We start from the raw sequence: 14,497 nt of genomic DNA, 5'->3' as shown, positions 1-14,497 counted from the left end.
ATCATACGTGACATCATTTATGTAAATTGACATGATAGTTCAAAGATAAAAAAATAAAATAAAATAAAATAAAAAAAACTTTTCAAAGTCGATAATAAAGTAAAAACTTTTTTTTATTAATTGTATTTTTTAAAATTGATAGGACCCCTAACGTTTAAGAAAGGGAAGAAGAGGAAGAAGAGAGAGAAGACGGAGGCTACCGGAATAAGTTAATTATGAAAGTCATTTTGCAAGGCTCCACAAAAAAAGTATATAACTTAACTGAGAAAGATCGAGCATCAGATTGTTCAATTTTTGCCAAAAATCTAGCAATAACATGAGATTAGTCCATGATCTCGAGTTTCGATTTCCTTTTCCATGACCCAAGAGTCTTGGTTGCTATTTAGGGTCTCATATTCGAATATGATGTTTTATAAGAGGAATCACAAGTTTAGCGTTGAAACATGTCAAATATTTGCACTTTTTCAAGGATAGGACCCCTAACGTTTAAGAAAGGGAAGAAGAGGAAGAAGAGAGAGAAGACGGAGGCTACCGGAATAAGTTAATTATGAAAGTCATTTTGCAAGGCTCCACAAAAAAAGTATATAACTTAACTGAGAAAGATCGAGCATCAGATCGTTCAATTTTTGCCAAAAATCTAGCAATAACATGAGATTAGTCCATGATCTCGAGTCTCGATTTCCTTTTCCATGACCCAAGAGTCTTGGTTGCTATTTAGGGTCTCATATTCGAATATGATGTTTTATAAGAGGAATCACAAGTTTAGCGTTGAAACATGTCAAATATTTGCACTTTTTCAAGGATAGGACCCCTAACGTTTAAGAAAGGGAAGAAGAGGAAGAAGAGAGAGAAGACGGAGGCTACCGGAATAAGTTAATTATGAAAGTCATTTTGCAAGGCTCCACAAAAAAAGTATATAACTTAACTGAGAAAGATCGAGCATCAGATTGTTCAATTTTTGCCAAAAATCTAGCAATAACATGAGATTAGTCCATGATCTCGAGTTTCGATTTCCTTTTCCATGACCCAAGAGTCTTGGTTGCTATTTAGGGTCTCATATTCGAATATGATGTTTTATAAGAGGAATCACAAGTTTAGCGTTGAAACATGTCAAATATTTGCACTTTTTCAAGGATAGGACCCCTAACGTTTAAGAAAGGGAAGAAGAGGAAGAAGAGAGAGAAGACGGAGGCTACCGGAATAAGTTAATTATGAAAGTCATTTTGCAAGGCTCCACAAAAAAAGTATATAACTTAACTGAGAAAGATCGAGCATCAGATCGTTCAATTTTTGCCAAAAATCTAGCAATAACATGAGATTAGTCCATGATCTCGAGTCTCGATTTCCTTTTCCATGACCCAAGAGTCTTGGTTGCTATTTAGGGTCTCATATTCGAATATGATGTTTTAGAAGAGGAATCACAAGTTTAGCGTTGAAACATGTCAAATATTTGCACTTTTTCAAGGATTTCTTCTCAATAAGAAGACTTGCTTTTCCGAAAGTTTGGTGGCGATTATTAGGGTTTGTGTGAGACTAAAAATTATATTTAAATTATTTTTAAATTATATTTAAATTAATTTTAAATTATATTAAAATTGATTTTAATTTTAGATTGGGGACATTCTTAGACCAAATAACATAGTGCTCTTTTATTAATTATATATAACTTTTACAAGAAGATAGAAACCACAACTCAAGTAAAGTAGTTGAACAAAAAATATCTAGAAAAATGTCAACAAAAAAATTCTAAGAGTCCCGGAGAATAGGACTCCTAAAGACTATAACTTTATTTGAAACAAAAGTTGACTAAATCATAACTCCTTACATTTCTTCCTTTAAACTTATTCTAGTATATCACATCCATCAAATTCTTTAAGCAATTTCTGAAATGCTTCCAACTTAAGAGGGTTTGTCAACAAATCAGCAAATTGATCTTGAATACCACAGAACACTAAGTTGACAATGTCTTCTTTTGTAAGATCTCTAACAAAATGAAATCTCACGCTTACGTGTTTAGAACGACCATATAGAATTGGGTTTTTTGACAGCTTCATAGTTGAAACATTATCACACATAAGTTTGGTTTCTTCTGTATGTAAAGAATCGATCTCCTTAGTATTTTTCTTATTAAACCGCTTGACATGCACATGCAGCAGCAACAAATTCTGCCTCTATGGTTGTTAAAGTGACTATAGGCTGCTTTCTAGATGACCAAGCCATTGCTCCTTCACTCATCATAAACACATAGCCTGTAGTACTTTTGCGGTCTTGTATGTCGCTGGCATAGTCACTATCAGTAAAACCGATCCGATCACTCACTCCTCCCCTTTTGTAGAATACATCATAGTTAATTGTACCTTTCAAGTACCTTAAAGCTCTTTTTGCTACTGCAAAATGTTGTTGCATTGGAAAAGCCATAAAATGACTTATTAGACTAACAACTAACATAAGATCAAGACAAGTGGCAATGAGATACATCTAGCTTCCTACTATCTGCTTGAAAAAAGTTGTATCTATTTTAATGTCATTTTTATCTTTACCAATTTTTTGTCCTGGAACAATGGGATTACAGACAAAGTTATAATTTTCTATCTCAAATTGATTCAAAACCTCAGTTGTATACTTTCTTTGACATATAAAAATGTCATCTGATCGTTGTGTTACTTCAACCCTAGAAAGAACCTCATCTATCCTAGATCAGTCATATAAAACTTCTTTTTCATAGAACATTTAAATTCTCCCAGTAATGTTTCATCATTGCTAGTAAACAAAAGTTCATATCTCATTGCTAGTAAACAAAAGTTCATCAACATATATGCTTACTATCAAAATGTTACCTTTCTTCCTTTTAACAAAGAGATTATTCTCACTAGAATTGATTTCAAAACTTTCTTTCATGAAGTAGGATTCAATTCGGCTAAACCATGCTCTAGGTGCCTATTTTAACCCGTAGAGTGCTTTGTTGAGCTTATACACCATAGTTCACTCCCCCTTTTTTCATAGCCTCTTGGTTGTGTTGTAAATTGTCATAAGGTCCTATTCTTTAGGACTGATTAGTCCTATTCCCTGCGATAAGTTTTCTAATTAGTCCTATTCTCTGGGATAAGTTTTGTTAGAGACACTCATAAAGGAAGAGACAATACTCAGAAAAATAAGCAAAAACCAACTACTATTCTCTTCTTCAACTTGCTGTACACATATGTAGACAGAAGAAAAAAAACTAAAGACAGAAGAAAAAAATCTGCTAATAACCTACACAACAACTGTTAATAACCTACACTAACTTCCCTTGCTATTAGCCACAAATACTAAAATACAAGATTAAATAAACTAACAAATCATCCCCTTAATCTTGTATTTTGATCTTCACATTCTCATATTCTTCAAACCAATTCTTTCAGTAAACGTCTTAACCATATTCCTTGACAAGCAGCTGACGTCACCACAATATACTCCGCTTCACAGGATGAAAGCTGCCGCCATTATCGCCGCTTTCCTTCTTCTCTGTCTTCGTTTCAATGGGCAACTGCTTTTCATCGACAGTTTTAATTACCTGTTCTACTTGTCTGGCCAATGGCTTTTCCTCAACAGGTTTAATTACCTGTTCTACTAGTCCGACTAACTGCTGTTCCACGATAGGTTTAGTTCCCTGTGCTACTTCAATTGCATTACCGGAAACAATGGCCTCCTTCTCCTTCTCCTCCTCTGCTTTCGTTTCTCCGGCGACCTGTTTTTCAATAGCATTATCATTGTTTCCGTCCTCCTTCTCCTTCTTCTTGCCGTCACAGGTGACCTCCTTCTCTTTTATCTCCTCTGCTTTCGCTACCTCCATTGCCACATTCTGGACCTCCGCCACAACGCCATCTCTCTTCTCCTCGGATTCAAACTTCACAACGCCAACGATTTTCTCTCCATCGCTCTTCTTCTCTTCTCGCTTCTCTGTTTTTTCTCCGATTCAATCTTCACAGAGCCATCGATTTTCTCCTCATCGATCATCTTCTCTGTTTTTTTCACAGACGCAGCTTTCACATCTCCACGTCCTTTTATCTCTACAAGTGATCCATCTCCGAACTTCACCGTGCCGGTCACTGACTCGTTCAATTTCGAGAACCAACTTCGACAACCAGTCATATGATTGCTGGCTCCCGTATCTAGGAACCAAGTGTTGCTTTTCTTCTCAATTTCTTCCGGGACAACCTTCTCTTCATAAAGAGCCATCTCCGTCAATTCTGGTGAACCGAGAGTTCGGACTTCACAAACTTGTGCTGTAAGTAAGGCTGGCTCATCCTCGTCACTTTGCGTCTCAGCCAAGTGCGCCTGATCCTCCCATTTCTTTGATCTACAGTCAGATGCATAATGGCCAATCTTTTGACAACTATAACACTTCACCTTCCGACATTCTGAGGCATAGTGGCCTAGGCCTTGACAATTGTAGCATCTTACCTTTCTCTTGTCAGCCTTCTTCTCTTAATGAAACGAGTCGTTTCCACGTCCATGACCACTACCTCTCCAGCGACCACTGCGACCTCGCCCTCGGCTATGGCCTCCATTGTCGCTACGTTTTTTCTCTTTCCATTCTCCTTGAGTCAATAAGACATGCTCAGCATTCTCTTTGTTGCCACCGATTTGTTCCTCGTATGCTTTAAGACGGCCGATAACTTCCTCCATGGTCACCACCTTTAAATCGGCAAATTGCACTATTGCCGATGCGATATGAAGAAACTTAGGAGGTACTGAGCGGAGAAATTTTTTCACCAAGTATGCCTCTTCAAACTTGTCTCCAAAAGTACGTATTTTATTAACAACTTCTGTCAACCTTGCTGCATAATCATCAATAGTCTCGGACTCCTTCATATTCATAATTTCAAACTCAATCTTCAGAGTTTGGATCTTTGCCTCCTTTACACGTTCAGCACTAACATGAATAGTTTTTAACGTCTACCATACCATGCTTCTTTCGCTGTCTCTTTCTCTGCTAACAAAAACAACATCTCCTCAGGGATTGCTTGATAGATAGCTGCTAAGGCCATTTGATCCTTCCTTTCATCAAGACTATCCAGAGACCCAGAGACTCAGTTGATTTGATTGCGTCCCACACCCCTTGAGCACGCAAATAGACCTTCATCTTCATAGCCCAGGCTGAGTAGTTGGTTCTCGATAACGTCGGGTATTGGAGTGATACCAGACCTTCTTTTGTTGCAGACTTCGACGACATGATCTTTGGCATGTAACTTGGCTCTGATACCCATTGTTAGAGACACTCATACAAGAAAGAGAATATACTCAGAAAAATAAGCAAAAACCAACTACTATTCTCTTCTTCAACTTGCTGTACACATACGTAGACAGAAGAAAAAAAACTAAAGACAGAAGAAAAAAACTGCTAATAACCTACACAACAACTGTTAATAACCTACACGAACTTCCCTTGCTATTAGCCACAAATACTAAAATACAAGATTAAATAAACTAACAAGTTTCGCTGATATTTTTAGGTTCAACAAAAGGCTATATAATGTCATTCTTTCGGCTGTTGAAAACATCAAGTTTTGTATGTCACATTGTATTTCTTGAGTGACACATTGGTGTTATGAGTACATTTGTTCCGCTTTCGGCACACAATAAGTGGTATCAGAGTCTTATTGTGGTATTTAGGATATTGTGAAAGTTTTGGCCTCATCGACCACTAGACGTGCTCACAATCGTGCTTATTCTCTTGAAAATCAATTTTCAAGAATTGTGTTTTTAGTTACATCCAAATTAATTATTGCAAATGGCAGAATCATCACGGCGTGGATCGAGATTGTGGAGTTCCAATCTCGAAGTAGAGAAATTTGATGGAACCAATAATTTTGGTGTTTGGCGAGGCGAAGTTCGCGATTTGCTGGTCGTGCAAGACCTCGATGTTTCTCTCCAAGAGGAGATACCTGAAGACACGATAGAAGCAGAATGTACGAAATTAAATCGGCAAGCCTGTAGAATTATTCGATCCTATCTTGGCAAGGATCAAAAATATCCATTTATGAAGGTTACCATGGCGAAAGAATTATGGGACAAGCTTGAGGCGAAATATATGAATAAGAGTGTGGAAAATGAACTTTATTTGAAGAAAAACCTCTTCCGTTTTGACTACAAGGAAGGTATCTCAATGGCTGAGCATTTAGATGATTTTAACAAAATCATCACTGATTTGCTCAATCTTGATGTTAAATTTGATGACGAGGACAAGACGTTGTTGTTATTAAATTCTTCGCCGGAATCCTACGAGTTTTTAGTAACGACCCTACTACATGGAATCACTAATATTGATTTTGAAGATGTTTCAAATGCCTTAATAAATAATGAGATGCGAAAGAAGGAAAAGGAGACATATCAAGGCTCTAGCTCAAATGTTCTCACTGCTCATGGAAGGACTTATACTTGGAAAAGGAAGAATGTGGAGAGTCCTGATTAAAGTCGAGAGGTAGATCTGATAATTGGAGAAAAATTGATAAAAATGAGTGTGCATATTGTCGACAGAAAGGCCATTGGAAGAAAGATTGTCCGATCTTAAAAAAGAAGGGGTCGAAGTCCAATGTGGTTAGAGATGACAACACTGATACAGATGATGCCTTGACAATCTCCCTATCAGTCAGCCAAAGCAGTGAATGGATTCTTGATTCTAGGTGCTCCTATCATATGTGTCCCAACAAAGAGATGTTTTTGAACTTCAAAAAGTTCAATGGTGGAGTTGTCTATATGGGCAATGATAGTACTTGCAAGATGATGGGAATCAGCTCAATACAAATCAAGATGTTTGATGGAGTTATACGAAAACTCAATGATGTGAGGTATGTCCCTGACTTGAAGAAAATTTTGATTTCCCTTGGCATTTTGGAGTGGTTATCGCATTATTTTGGAAGGAGGAAATTTGAAAGTAGCTCGTGAAGCTTTGGTAGCAATTAAAGGAACTAGAAGAAGTAGCATATACTACCTCAACGGAACCACAATAATTGGGCATGTTGCTGTGGCAAGTTCGAAAGAACAAGACATATCGAAATTATGACACATGCGACTCGAGCATGCTGGTGAGAAGGCGCTTCAGACATTGGTGAACCAAGGAGTCCTTAAGGGTGCCACAACTGGTAAAATTGATTTCTGTGAACATTGTATATTTGGTAAACAAAAAAACTGTGAAGTTTGGTACAGCTATACACCAAACAAAGAACATTTTGGATTATGTTCACACTGTGTATGGGGTCTCACGAAGAATGTCTCATTGGGAGGAAAGAGGTGGTTTGTCACCTTTATTGATACTACTCGAGAAGAGTTTGGATGTATCCTATGAGGCACAAAAACGAGGTTCTCCAAATCTTCCTAGAGTGGAAGAAAATGGTAGAGAATCAGACGGACAGGAAAATCAAAAAGCTGAGATCAGACAACGGGAGAGTAGATCCATTCCTTAAAGTATGCCAAGATGAAGGGATCGTTCGACACTTCACTATTCCTGGTAAGCCACAACAAAATGGAGTTGCTGAAAGAATGAACCAGACATTAATAGAGAAGGTTCGATGCATATTGTCTCAAGCAGGATTGAGGAAGGCATTTTGGGCTGAGGCTCTCTGTTATGCAGTTCACTTGGTGAATCGTTTACCTGTTTCTGGAAATGGTGGGAGAACTCCGCTTGAGGTATGGTCAGGTACTCCTGTTAGTGATTATGATAAAATTGCATGTGTTTGGGTGTCCTGCTTATTATCATGTGGCAGACTCAAAGCTGGATCCTAGAGTAAAAAAAAGGCAAGTTTATGGGCTTTAGCAAATGTGTGAAGGGCTATAGGTTATGGTGTCCAGAAATAAGTAAGATTGTTAATAGTCGAGATGTGACATTCGATGAGTTTGGAATGTTTTTGCAGAAAATTGAAAATAATGACGAGGCATTGAAGCAGGTGAAGAAGGTGGTGCTCTCTCTTGATATGGTTGCTCTTACTGAAGAACCTATTGATCAGGTAGATAATAACTCTGATATCTTAAAATAGGAGGAGAAAAGCCTTGAGGAGCAAAGCCTTGTACATGAAAGAGTGGAGGAACCTGAGTCTATCGCCAAGAATAGACCACGAAGGGTAATTCGAAAACCTGCAAGGTTTGATAATACGATAGCATATGCTTTCTCCTTGATTGATGGAGTTCCTAACAGTTACAAAAATGCTATTCAGAGCCCGGATAGCTTAAACTGGCAAGAGACTGTGAATCAGGAGATAACATCATTGGAGATAAATCAAACTTGGGATTTGGTACAAGTTCCAAAAGGTAAGAAGGAAATTAGTTGTAAATGGGTTTTTGCAAAAAAAGAAGATTCTTTTAGTATACGTTATAAGGCTCAACTTGTGGCTAAAGACTATGCACAAAAAGAAGGTATTGATTACAATGAAATTTTCTCACCTACGATAAAACATTTTTCCATTCGAATTTTGTAGACTTTGGTTGCTCAATTTAATCTTGAGCTTGTACAACTCGATGTAAAAACTGCTTTTTTGCATGGAAATTTGGAAGAAGAAATATATATAGTGCAACCGGTTGGTTTTCGAGTAGTTAGATAGCAACATTTAGTATGCAGACTGAAGAAATCTTTGTATGGGCTGAAGTAATCTCCTCGTCAATGGTATAAAAGGTTTGATCATTTCATGGTAGAGCATATGTATACTCATAGTCAATTTGATCATTGTGTGTATTATCGTGTCTCGATGATGGATCGTTTATCTATTTGCTCTTATATGTTGATGATATGTTAATTGCTTCAAAGAGATAGGTGGAGATTGATAAGCTCAAAGATTAGCTTTCTAAAACATTTGAAATGAAAGACTTAGGCAATGCAAAGAAAATACTTGAAATGGAGATAGAGCGAGATCGGAAAAAGGTACACTCTGGTTTACTCAGTCTCAATATCTACGCAAGGTATTGACAAGATTTTAGTTTGAATGATTCAACCAAACCCGTTAGTACACCACTTGCTCCTCATTTCAAGCTTAATGCTTTCATGTGTTCTAAGTTCTGACGATGACAAAAGGTATATGGAGAATATTCCTTATACAAATGTTGTTGGTGCTTTGATGTATGCTATGGTGTGTACTTGACCTGATCTTTCACACGCAGTAAGCATGGTGAGTCGTTTATATGCATAATCCAGGTAAAGAGCATTGGCAGGCTATCAAATGGATTCTTAAGTACATTCTTGGTACTATTGATGTTGGTATTAAGTTTCAAAAACAAGAAATGTTTAATCTTGACAATTTTGTAGTTGATTATGTGGATTCTGATTATGCTGGTGATTTGGATAAGCGACGATCTACTACAGATTATTTATTTACTATGGCTGGTGGACCTGTTTGTTGGCGTTCAACATTGCAGTCTACTGTTGCATTGTCTACCACCGAAGTAGAGTATATGGCAGTAACGAAAGCTTTTAAAGAAGCCATTTGGATGCATGGTTTGATCAATGACGTGGGTATTTTGTGGGAACATATAGATGAGTTTTGTGATAGCCAAAGCGCTATTTGTTTGTCAAAAAATCAAGTCCATCCTGCTCATACTAAACATTTTGATGTCCGTTTTCACTTTATTCGAGAAATTATTAGCGAAGGGGATATTCGTTTATTAAAAATTGAAACTGCTGATAACCCTGCTAATATGTTGACAAAGGTGATCGCTCGTGAAAAGTTCTGGCATTGTTTGGATTTCATAAACATCGGAAGAAAGGAGTAATGTATTGACGTGGTAGCAACCAAATCAGTTATCAACTTGGAGATCTTATGACAAGGTGGACATTGTTGCAAATTGTCATAAGGTCCCTTTAGGACTGTTTAGTCCTATTCTCTGGGATAAGTTTTCTGATTAGTCCTATTCTCTAGGATAAGTTTCACTGATATCTTTAGGTTTGGTTAGTTTCGCTGATATTTTTAGGTTTGGTTAGTTTCGATGATATTTTTAGGTTCAACAAAAGGCTATATAATGTCATTCTTTGCGGTTGAAAATATCAAGTTTTGTGTGTCAAATTGTATTTCTTGAGTGACATATTGGTGTTGTGAGTACATTTGTTCCGCTTTCGGCGCACAACAAGTTGTTCTACAAAGACATCTTCTTTCAAATCTTCATGTAGAAAAGTTAAAATTTTCAATTCTCCAGGTAGAAAAGCTAGTTTTACATCTAACTGACAGAGTTTTAGCTTTTCTGAGCTACAAAAACTATGATCATCCTTATAGTATCCATTCTAGCTACCGGTGCAAAAACATCAATGTAATCAATTCCATGCTCTCGTGTGTATCCTTTTACCACCAATCTTGCCTTGTAATTGTCAACCTCTCCAAGCTCATTTAGCTTTGTTTTATAAATCCATTTTACCCCAATTTTCTTAACACTCGCACGTAAAGCTACCAAGTGTCAGGTTTGATTTTTTTCAATGGATTTAATCTCCTCATCCATAGCAATCCTCCCCTTTGAGTTTTTTACTGCTTTCCTCATGCTTTACAAGATCTGAATTTGTAAAAAATGTCATGTTAACATCATCTTCTACGGACAAACCTTTATCGGAAACATAATCAGTTGACCATATAAGTGGGCATCGACTTCTGCCCTCCCTTATAGTCAAACCTGGTTCAGTTTCAGCAGCAGGTGCTGTAGGTACAACAGTAGGTTCAATTTCACCATTTGAGGTAATCGATGAAGTTGAACCTGTGTGCTGTTCTGTGTCTTCTTCTGTTGCAGCTGAAATTTCAATGCTTTCTCCCCAATCTAAATTAGTTTCATTTTCAGAATTTTTTCAATCTCATTCACGATCCTCATAAAAAATTACATCGCGGCTAACTATGATTTTGTTTCCAACAAGATCAAACATTTTGTACTCTTTGGATTCACCACTGATTCCAAATGAAACACAACTTAAACTTTTATCTTCAAGCTTTTTCCTCTTAGCATCTGGAATATGAACATATCTCACACATTGAAAACTCGAAAATAGTCAACCGATGGTTTTACTCCACTCCAAGCCTCTTCTAGTGTCACATCTTTTACTACAAGAGTTGGTGATCGATTTAAGACATGATTCACCCACATAATAGCTTCAGGCCAGAATCTCTTTGATACTTTCTTTTCTGTTAACACAGCTCTTACCAGGTTCATCACTGTACCATTTTTGCGTTCAGCTACTCCATTTTGTTGTGGAGTATAAGTTGTGGTCAGTTGTCTCTTCACTCCATGCTGCTTGCAAAAGTCATTAAATTCTGTAAAATGTTTTTGATTTTTCTAGAAGAAAATACGTTCATGCCTTCCTAAAAAAATCATCTATAAAACATAGCACGTACCTTTTTCCGCTGTTAGAAGGTGGAGTAATTGGACCACACAAATCTGCATGAACAAGTCCCAATTTTTTAGTTACTCTGCACTAACTACATCTTGAAATTGGAGTCTGATGTTGTTTTCACTTTATACATGCTTCGCAAGTGATGCTTGGATCAACAATTTGTGGCAAACCTTCCGCCATATTTTTATATTTCAAAATACAAAGGCCTTTGTAGCTACGATGACCATAACTATAGTGTCAGAGTGTTCATTAATCTGTATTAGAGACTTGGAGGCAACTCCCTTCATTTGTTATGATTGATGACTCTACAAGCAAAATGAACATTCCAGTTTGCATTCATAATTGATTCTACCATTTTTCGGATGATAAATACTACATATTTCATTTTCGAACAGTACATCTACTCCATTTTCTTGAAGTTGTTCAATGCTCAAAAGATTGTTTTTGAGTTCAGGTGCCCAATATACTTCTCCAATGGTATAACGATTTTCCTACAAAAACAATTTTACACTACCTTTTCCAGACACTTTCATTCTGGTATTATTTTCAAGCTTGACACTAACTTGAAAACATGTTTTCATTACCACACGTGATTTGAGCAACCCAAGTCTAAGAACTGTTGAAATAAAATCGCTCTGATTCCAATTTGTAGAAACTAAATTTTCTCTGATTTCAATTTTTTGAAATTAAATGCCGCTCTGATACCAACTTCTAGAAAATGAATACTCGCTCTGAAACTCACTTGTTTAAATAACTCTGACGTAACTTTGAAGGGGGGTGTCAAGAGGGGAGGGACAAGAAGACAAAGAATTCTCAAAAGTCTTTTTCTATTACACACTATACTTTAATTCTTACTCTTTTTCTACTCTGCTCCGCTCCATTTTGCTATGTGACTCTTGCTCTACTTGTTCTGATATTACATTGAGAAGTAAAGACCTATTTATAAGTTTTCCTAAGGCTGAAAATGGTCATACTTGTCCCACGTTTTCTCACTCATATACTATTCCTTTCCACACAAAAAAATACATATGGCTTTTTTTTTACTAAATTTAAAAACCAAAGAATAATAACAGCTTTTTCTCTCTCTCTCTCGTTGAGCTTCTTTTTTTTCTCTCTCTCTCTCTAGTTTATTTCCAACAAGAACCGGGCATCACTTCTATGTGATCCATGGAGTTTTACATAGGCCATCAGCAGCATCTCATCTTCTTCGTCAAGCTCAGCATAATTTGCTTCATTCTTGCACTTTGGACATTCATACTGAAAATGTCCTAAGTTGTGATACTTATAACATTCAACAGTTGCTTTTTTGAAATTTATTTTCCCTCTTCCACACCCTCTTCCTCTATATATTCCTCTCCCTCTGTTGTTTATACATGATCGACCAACAACATTCAGCACCTGTTCTTCATCATTGTTGTTGGGGCGTCGAAATTTTTATTCATGCACCACTAACGAACTTTGTAACTCATCAATGGACATAGTATCAGAATATTTTTATTCTTTGGTGGATACTACAATGTATATAAATTTGTCAGTTAGGATGAGTAGGATTTTTTCTACAATTTTCTTGTTTGTCCTTTCTTCTCCATTGCTTCTCATCTTATTACTAACCTGCATCACTCTTGCAAAATACTCAGGGATGGTTTCATCTTCTCATCTCCAGAACCTCAAACTCTCTTCTTAATGCATTAAGAATTGATTTCTTCACTCTTTGGTTTCCAGCAAACTTTCTCTTCATTGAGCCCTAAACAATCTTGGATGTGCGGCGGTCCAAGATTGGTTCAAAGACAGTTTGATCAATCGCCTGGTACAGGTAATGCTTTATCTAATGATCCTTGACTCTAACATTGTCAAGATGTTCTTGTTGTGCAACAGTTAATTCTGTCCCTTCTACTGGTTCAAAAAAACCATTCTCCACCAAACTCCATAAGCCTTTTGCTTTAAGTAAGTTCTCCATCAATTCACTCCAATGGTCATAGTGACCATCGAAGTGAGGAATTTTCATTAATATTTTTTTGTCACTCATTCTCTCAGTGTTTGATCACTTGAAGATTGCAACTTCTTTCCAGCCGGCTCTAATACCAATTGATAAGTTCAGCAGAAGATTGTTAGAGCAGAGAACATAAACAATTGGATTTCAAGTGCTCTTTTATTAATTCTAAGCATGACAATATATAGCCTTTGCAAAAAGATAGAAACCACAAATAACCTAAAGTAGTTGAACATAAAAATACCTAGAAAAATCCTAAGAGTCCTAGAAGAATAGGACTCCCTAAAGACTAGAACTATATTTGAAACAAAAGTTGATTAGACCAGTAGCTCCTAACATGTTGGACATGTGGACTACAACTCTCGTGAAAGAAGTGTTTCGATTTAGATTACGGATATTGAGTTAATAAAATCAAAAGAAAATAGTTTAGATTAAACATTCACCAAAATCTGGGAATATTGCGCATGCAAGTGACCAGCGGGACACGCATCGCACGGCGGGTAGAGAACACCTTCGAGATGGCCAAGGACACGTGTTGACAAGCAGCTGGAGCAATGCGTTGAGCCATCAGTGAAGATGCATCGCGATCGATCCGACCTGGTTTGATCTGGGGCTCAAATCCATCAATCTACTCAACCTGAGATTTGACTCGACGACCTGCGGTCCAACTCGAAGACTTGCGCATCGACCAACTACCCATCTATTCGTGTGCAACATGTGTCATAACACCAAAATTCTAAGGTAAAGGCTACATCTACTTGGGCTCGAAGGCGGGCTTGACGACACACTACCTGAGCTCAGTTCTGCATGTATCAGATGTGCATGGTTATGTGTGGGGGCATGGAACTCCTATTCCATGCTCATTCAATGCTCGTTTGTCAGTTTTTCATCTTGGTTTTGATACCAACTTTATTTTAATGTGAATGAGGCCTCTCCAAAGGAAATTTGAAATTTTTGGACTCCACTTATGCTAGAAACCAAAGCTCGATAAGGTACATGTTAGACTTGTAAGTAACCACAAGGGCTCCTTGACGGTAGGGATTGCTTGGATTTGCATGCATGCTAGAAAAACCAACCTAGAGATAGTTGTGCATGACCTAATACCTAGAAATGCAGAATAAATGCACAATTATATGCTTCTGTATGTGAATATTGATGAGTTGGATCTTGTATGT

At 37.1% G+C, this 14,497-nt stretch overlaps 1 protein-coding gene across 1 annotated transcript; it reads right to left on the bottom strand.

The window, feature by feature from the left end:
• Positions 1-2,127: 2,127 nt before the first annotated feature.
• LOC111436572 lies at positions 2,128-3,832 on the bottom strand. The gene is made up of 2 exons (XM_023074317.1): positions 3,454-3,832; positions 2,128-2,441 (listed from the first exon to the last, which is right to left on the bottom strand). Exons 1-2 carry the CDS (start codon positions 3,830-3,832, stop codon positions 2,128-2,130), a joined length of 693 nt encoding a protein of 230 aa, XP_022930085.1.
• Between the last annotated feature and the right edge of the window lie 10,665 nt (positions 3,833-14,497).

The sequence above is a fragment of the Cucurbita moschata genome, unplaced genomic scaffold, assembly GCF_002738365.1.
Source record: "Cucurbita moschata cultivar Rifu unplaced genomic scaffold, Cmos_1.0 Cmo_Scf00056, whole genome shotgun sequence".
Taxonomy (NCBI): Eukaryota; Viridiplantae; Streptophyta; class Magnoliopsida; order Cucurbitales; family Cucurbitaceae; genus Cucurbita; species Cucurbita moschata.
The sequence above is the reverse complement of the archived record's forward strand: the minus strand, read 5'-3'. Positions and strand labels throughout refer to the sequence as shown.

Coding starts and splice junctions, on each gene's coding strand:
- LOC111436572 (XM_023074317.1), bottom strand. CDS start 3,832: ATGGAGGTAGCGAAAGCAGAGGAGATAAAAGAGAAGGAGGTCACCTGT. Junction 2,442..3,453: donor CTTTCATCCTGTGAAGCGGA/GTATATTGTGGT, acceptor ATCTTATGTTAG/TTGTTAGTCTAATAAGTCAT.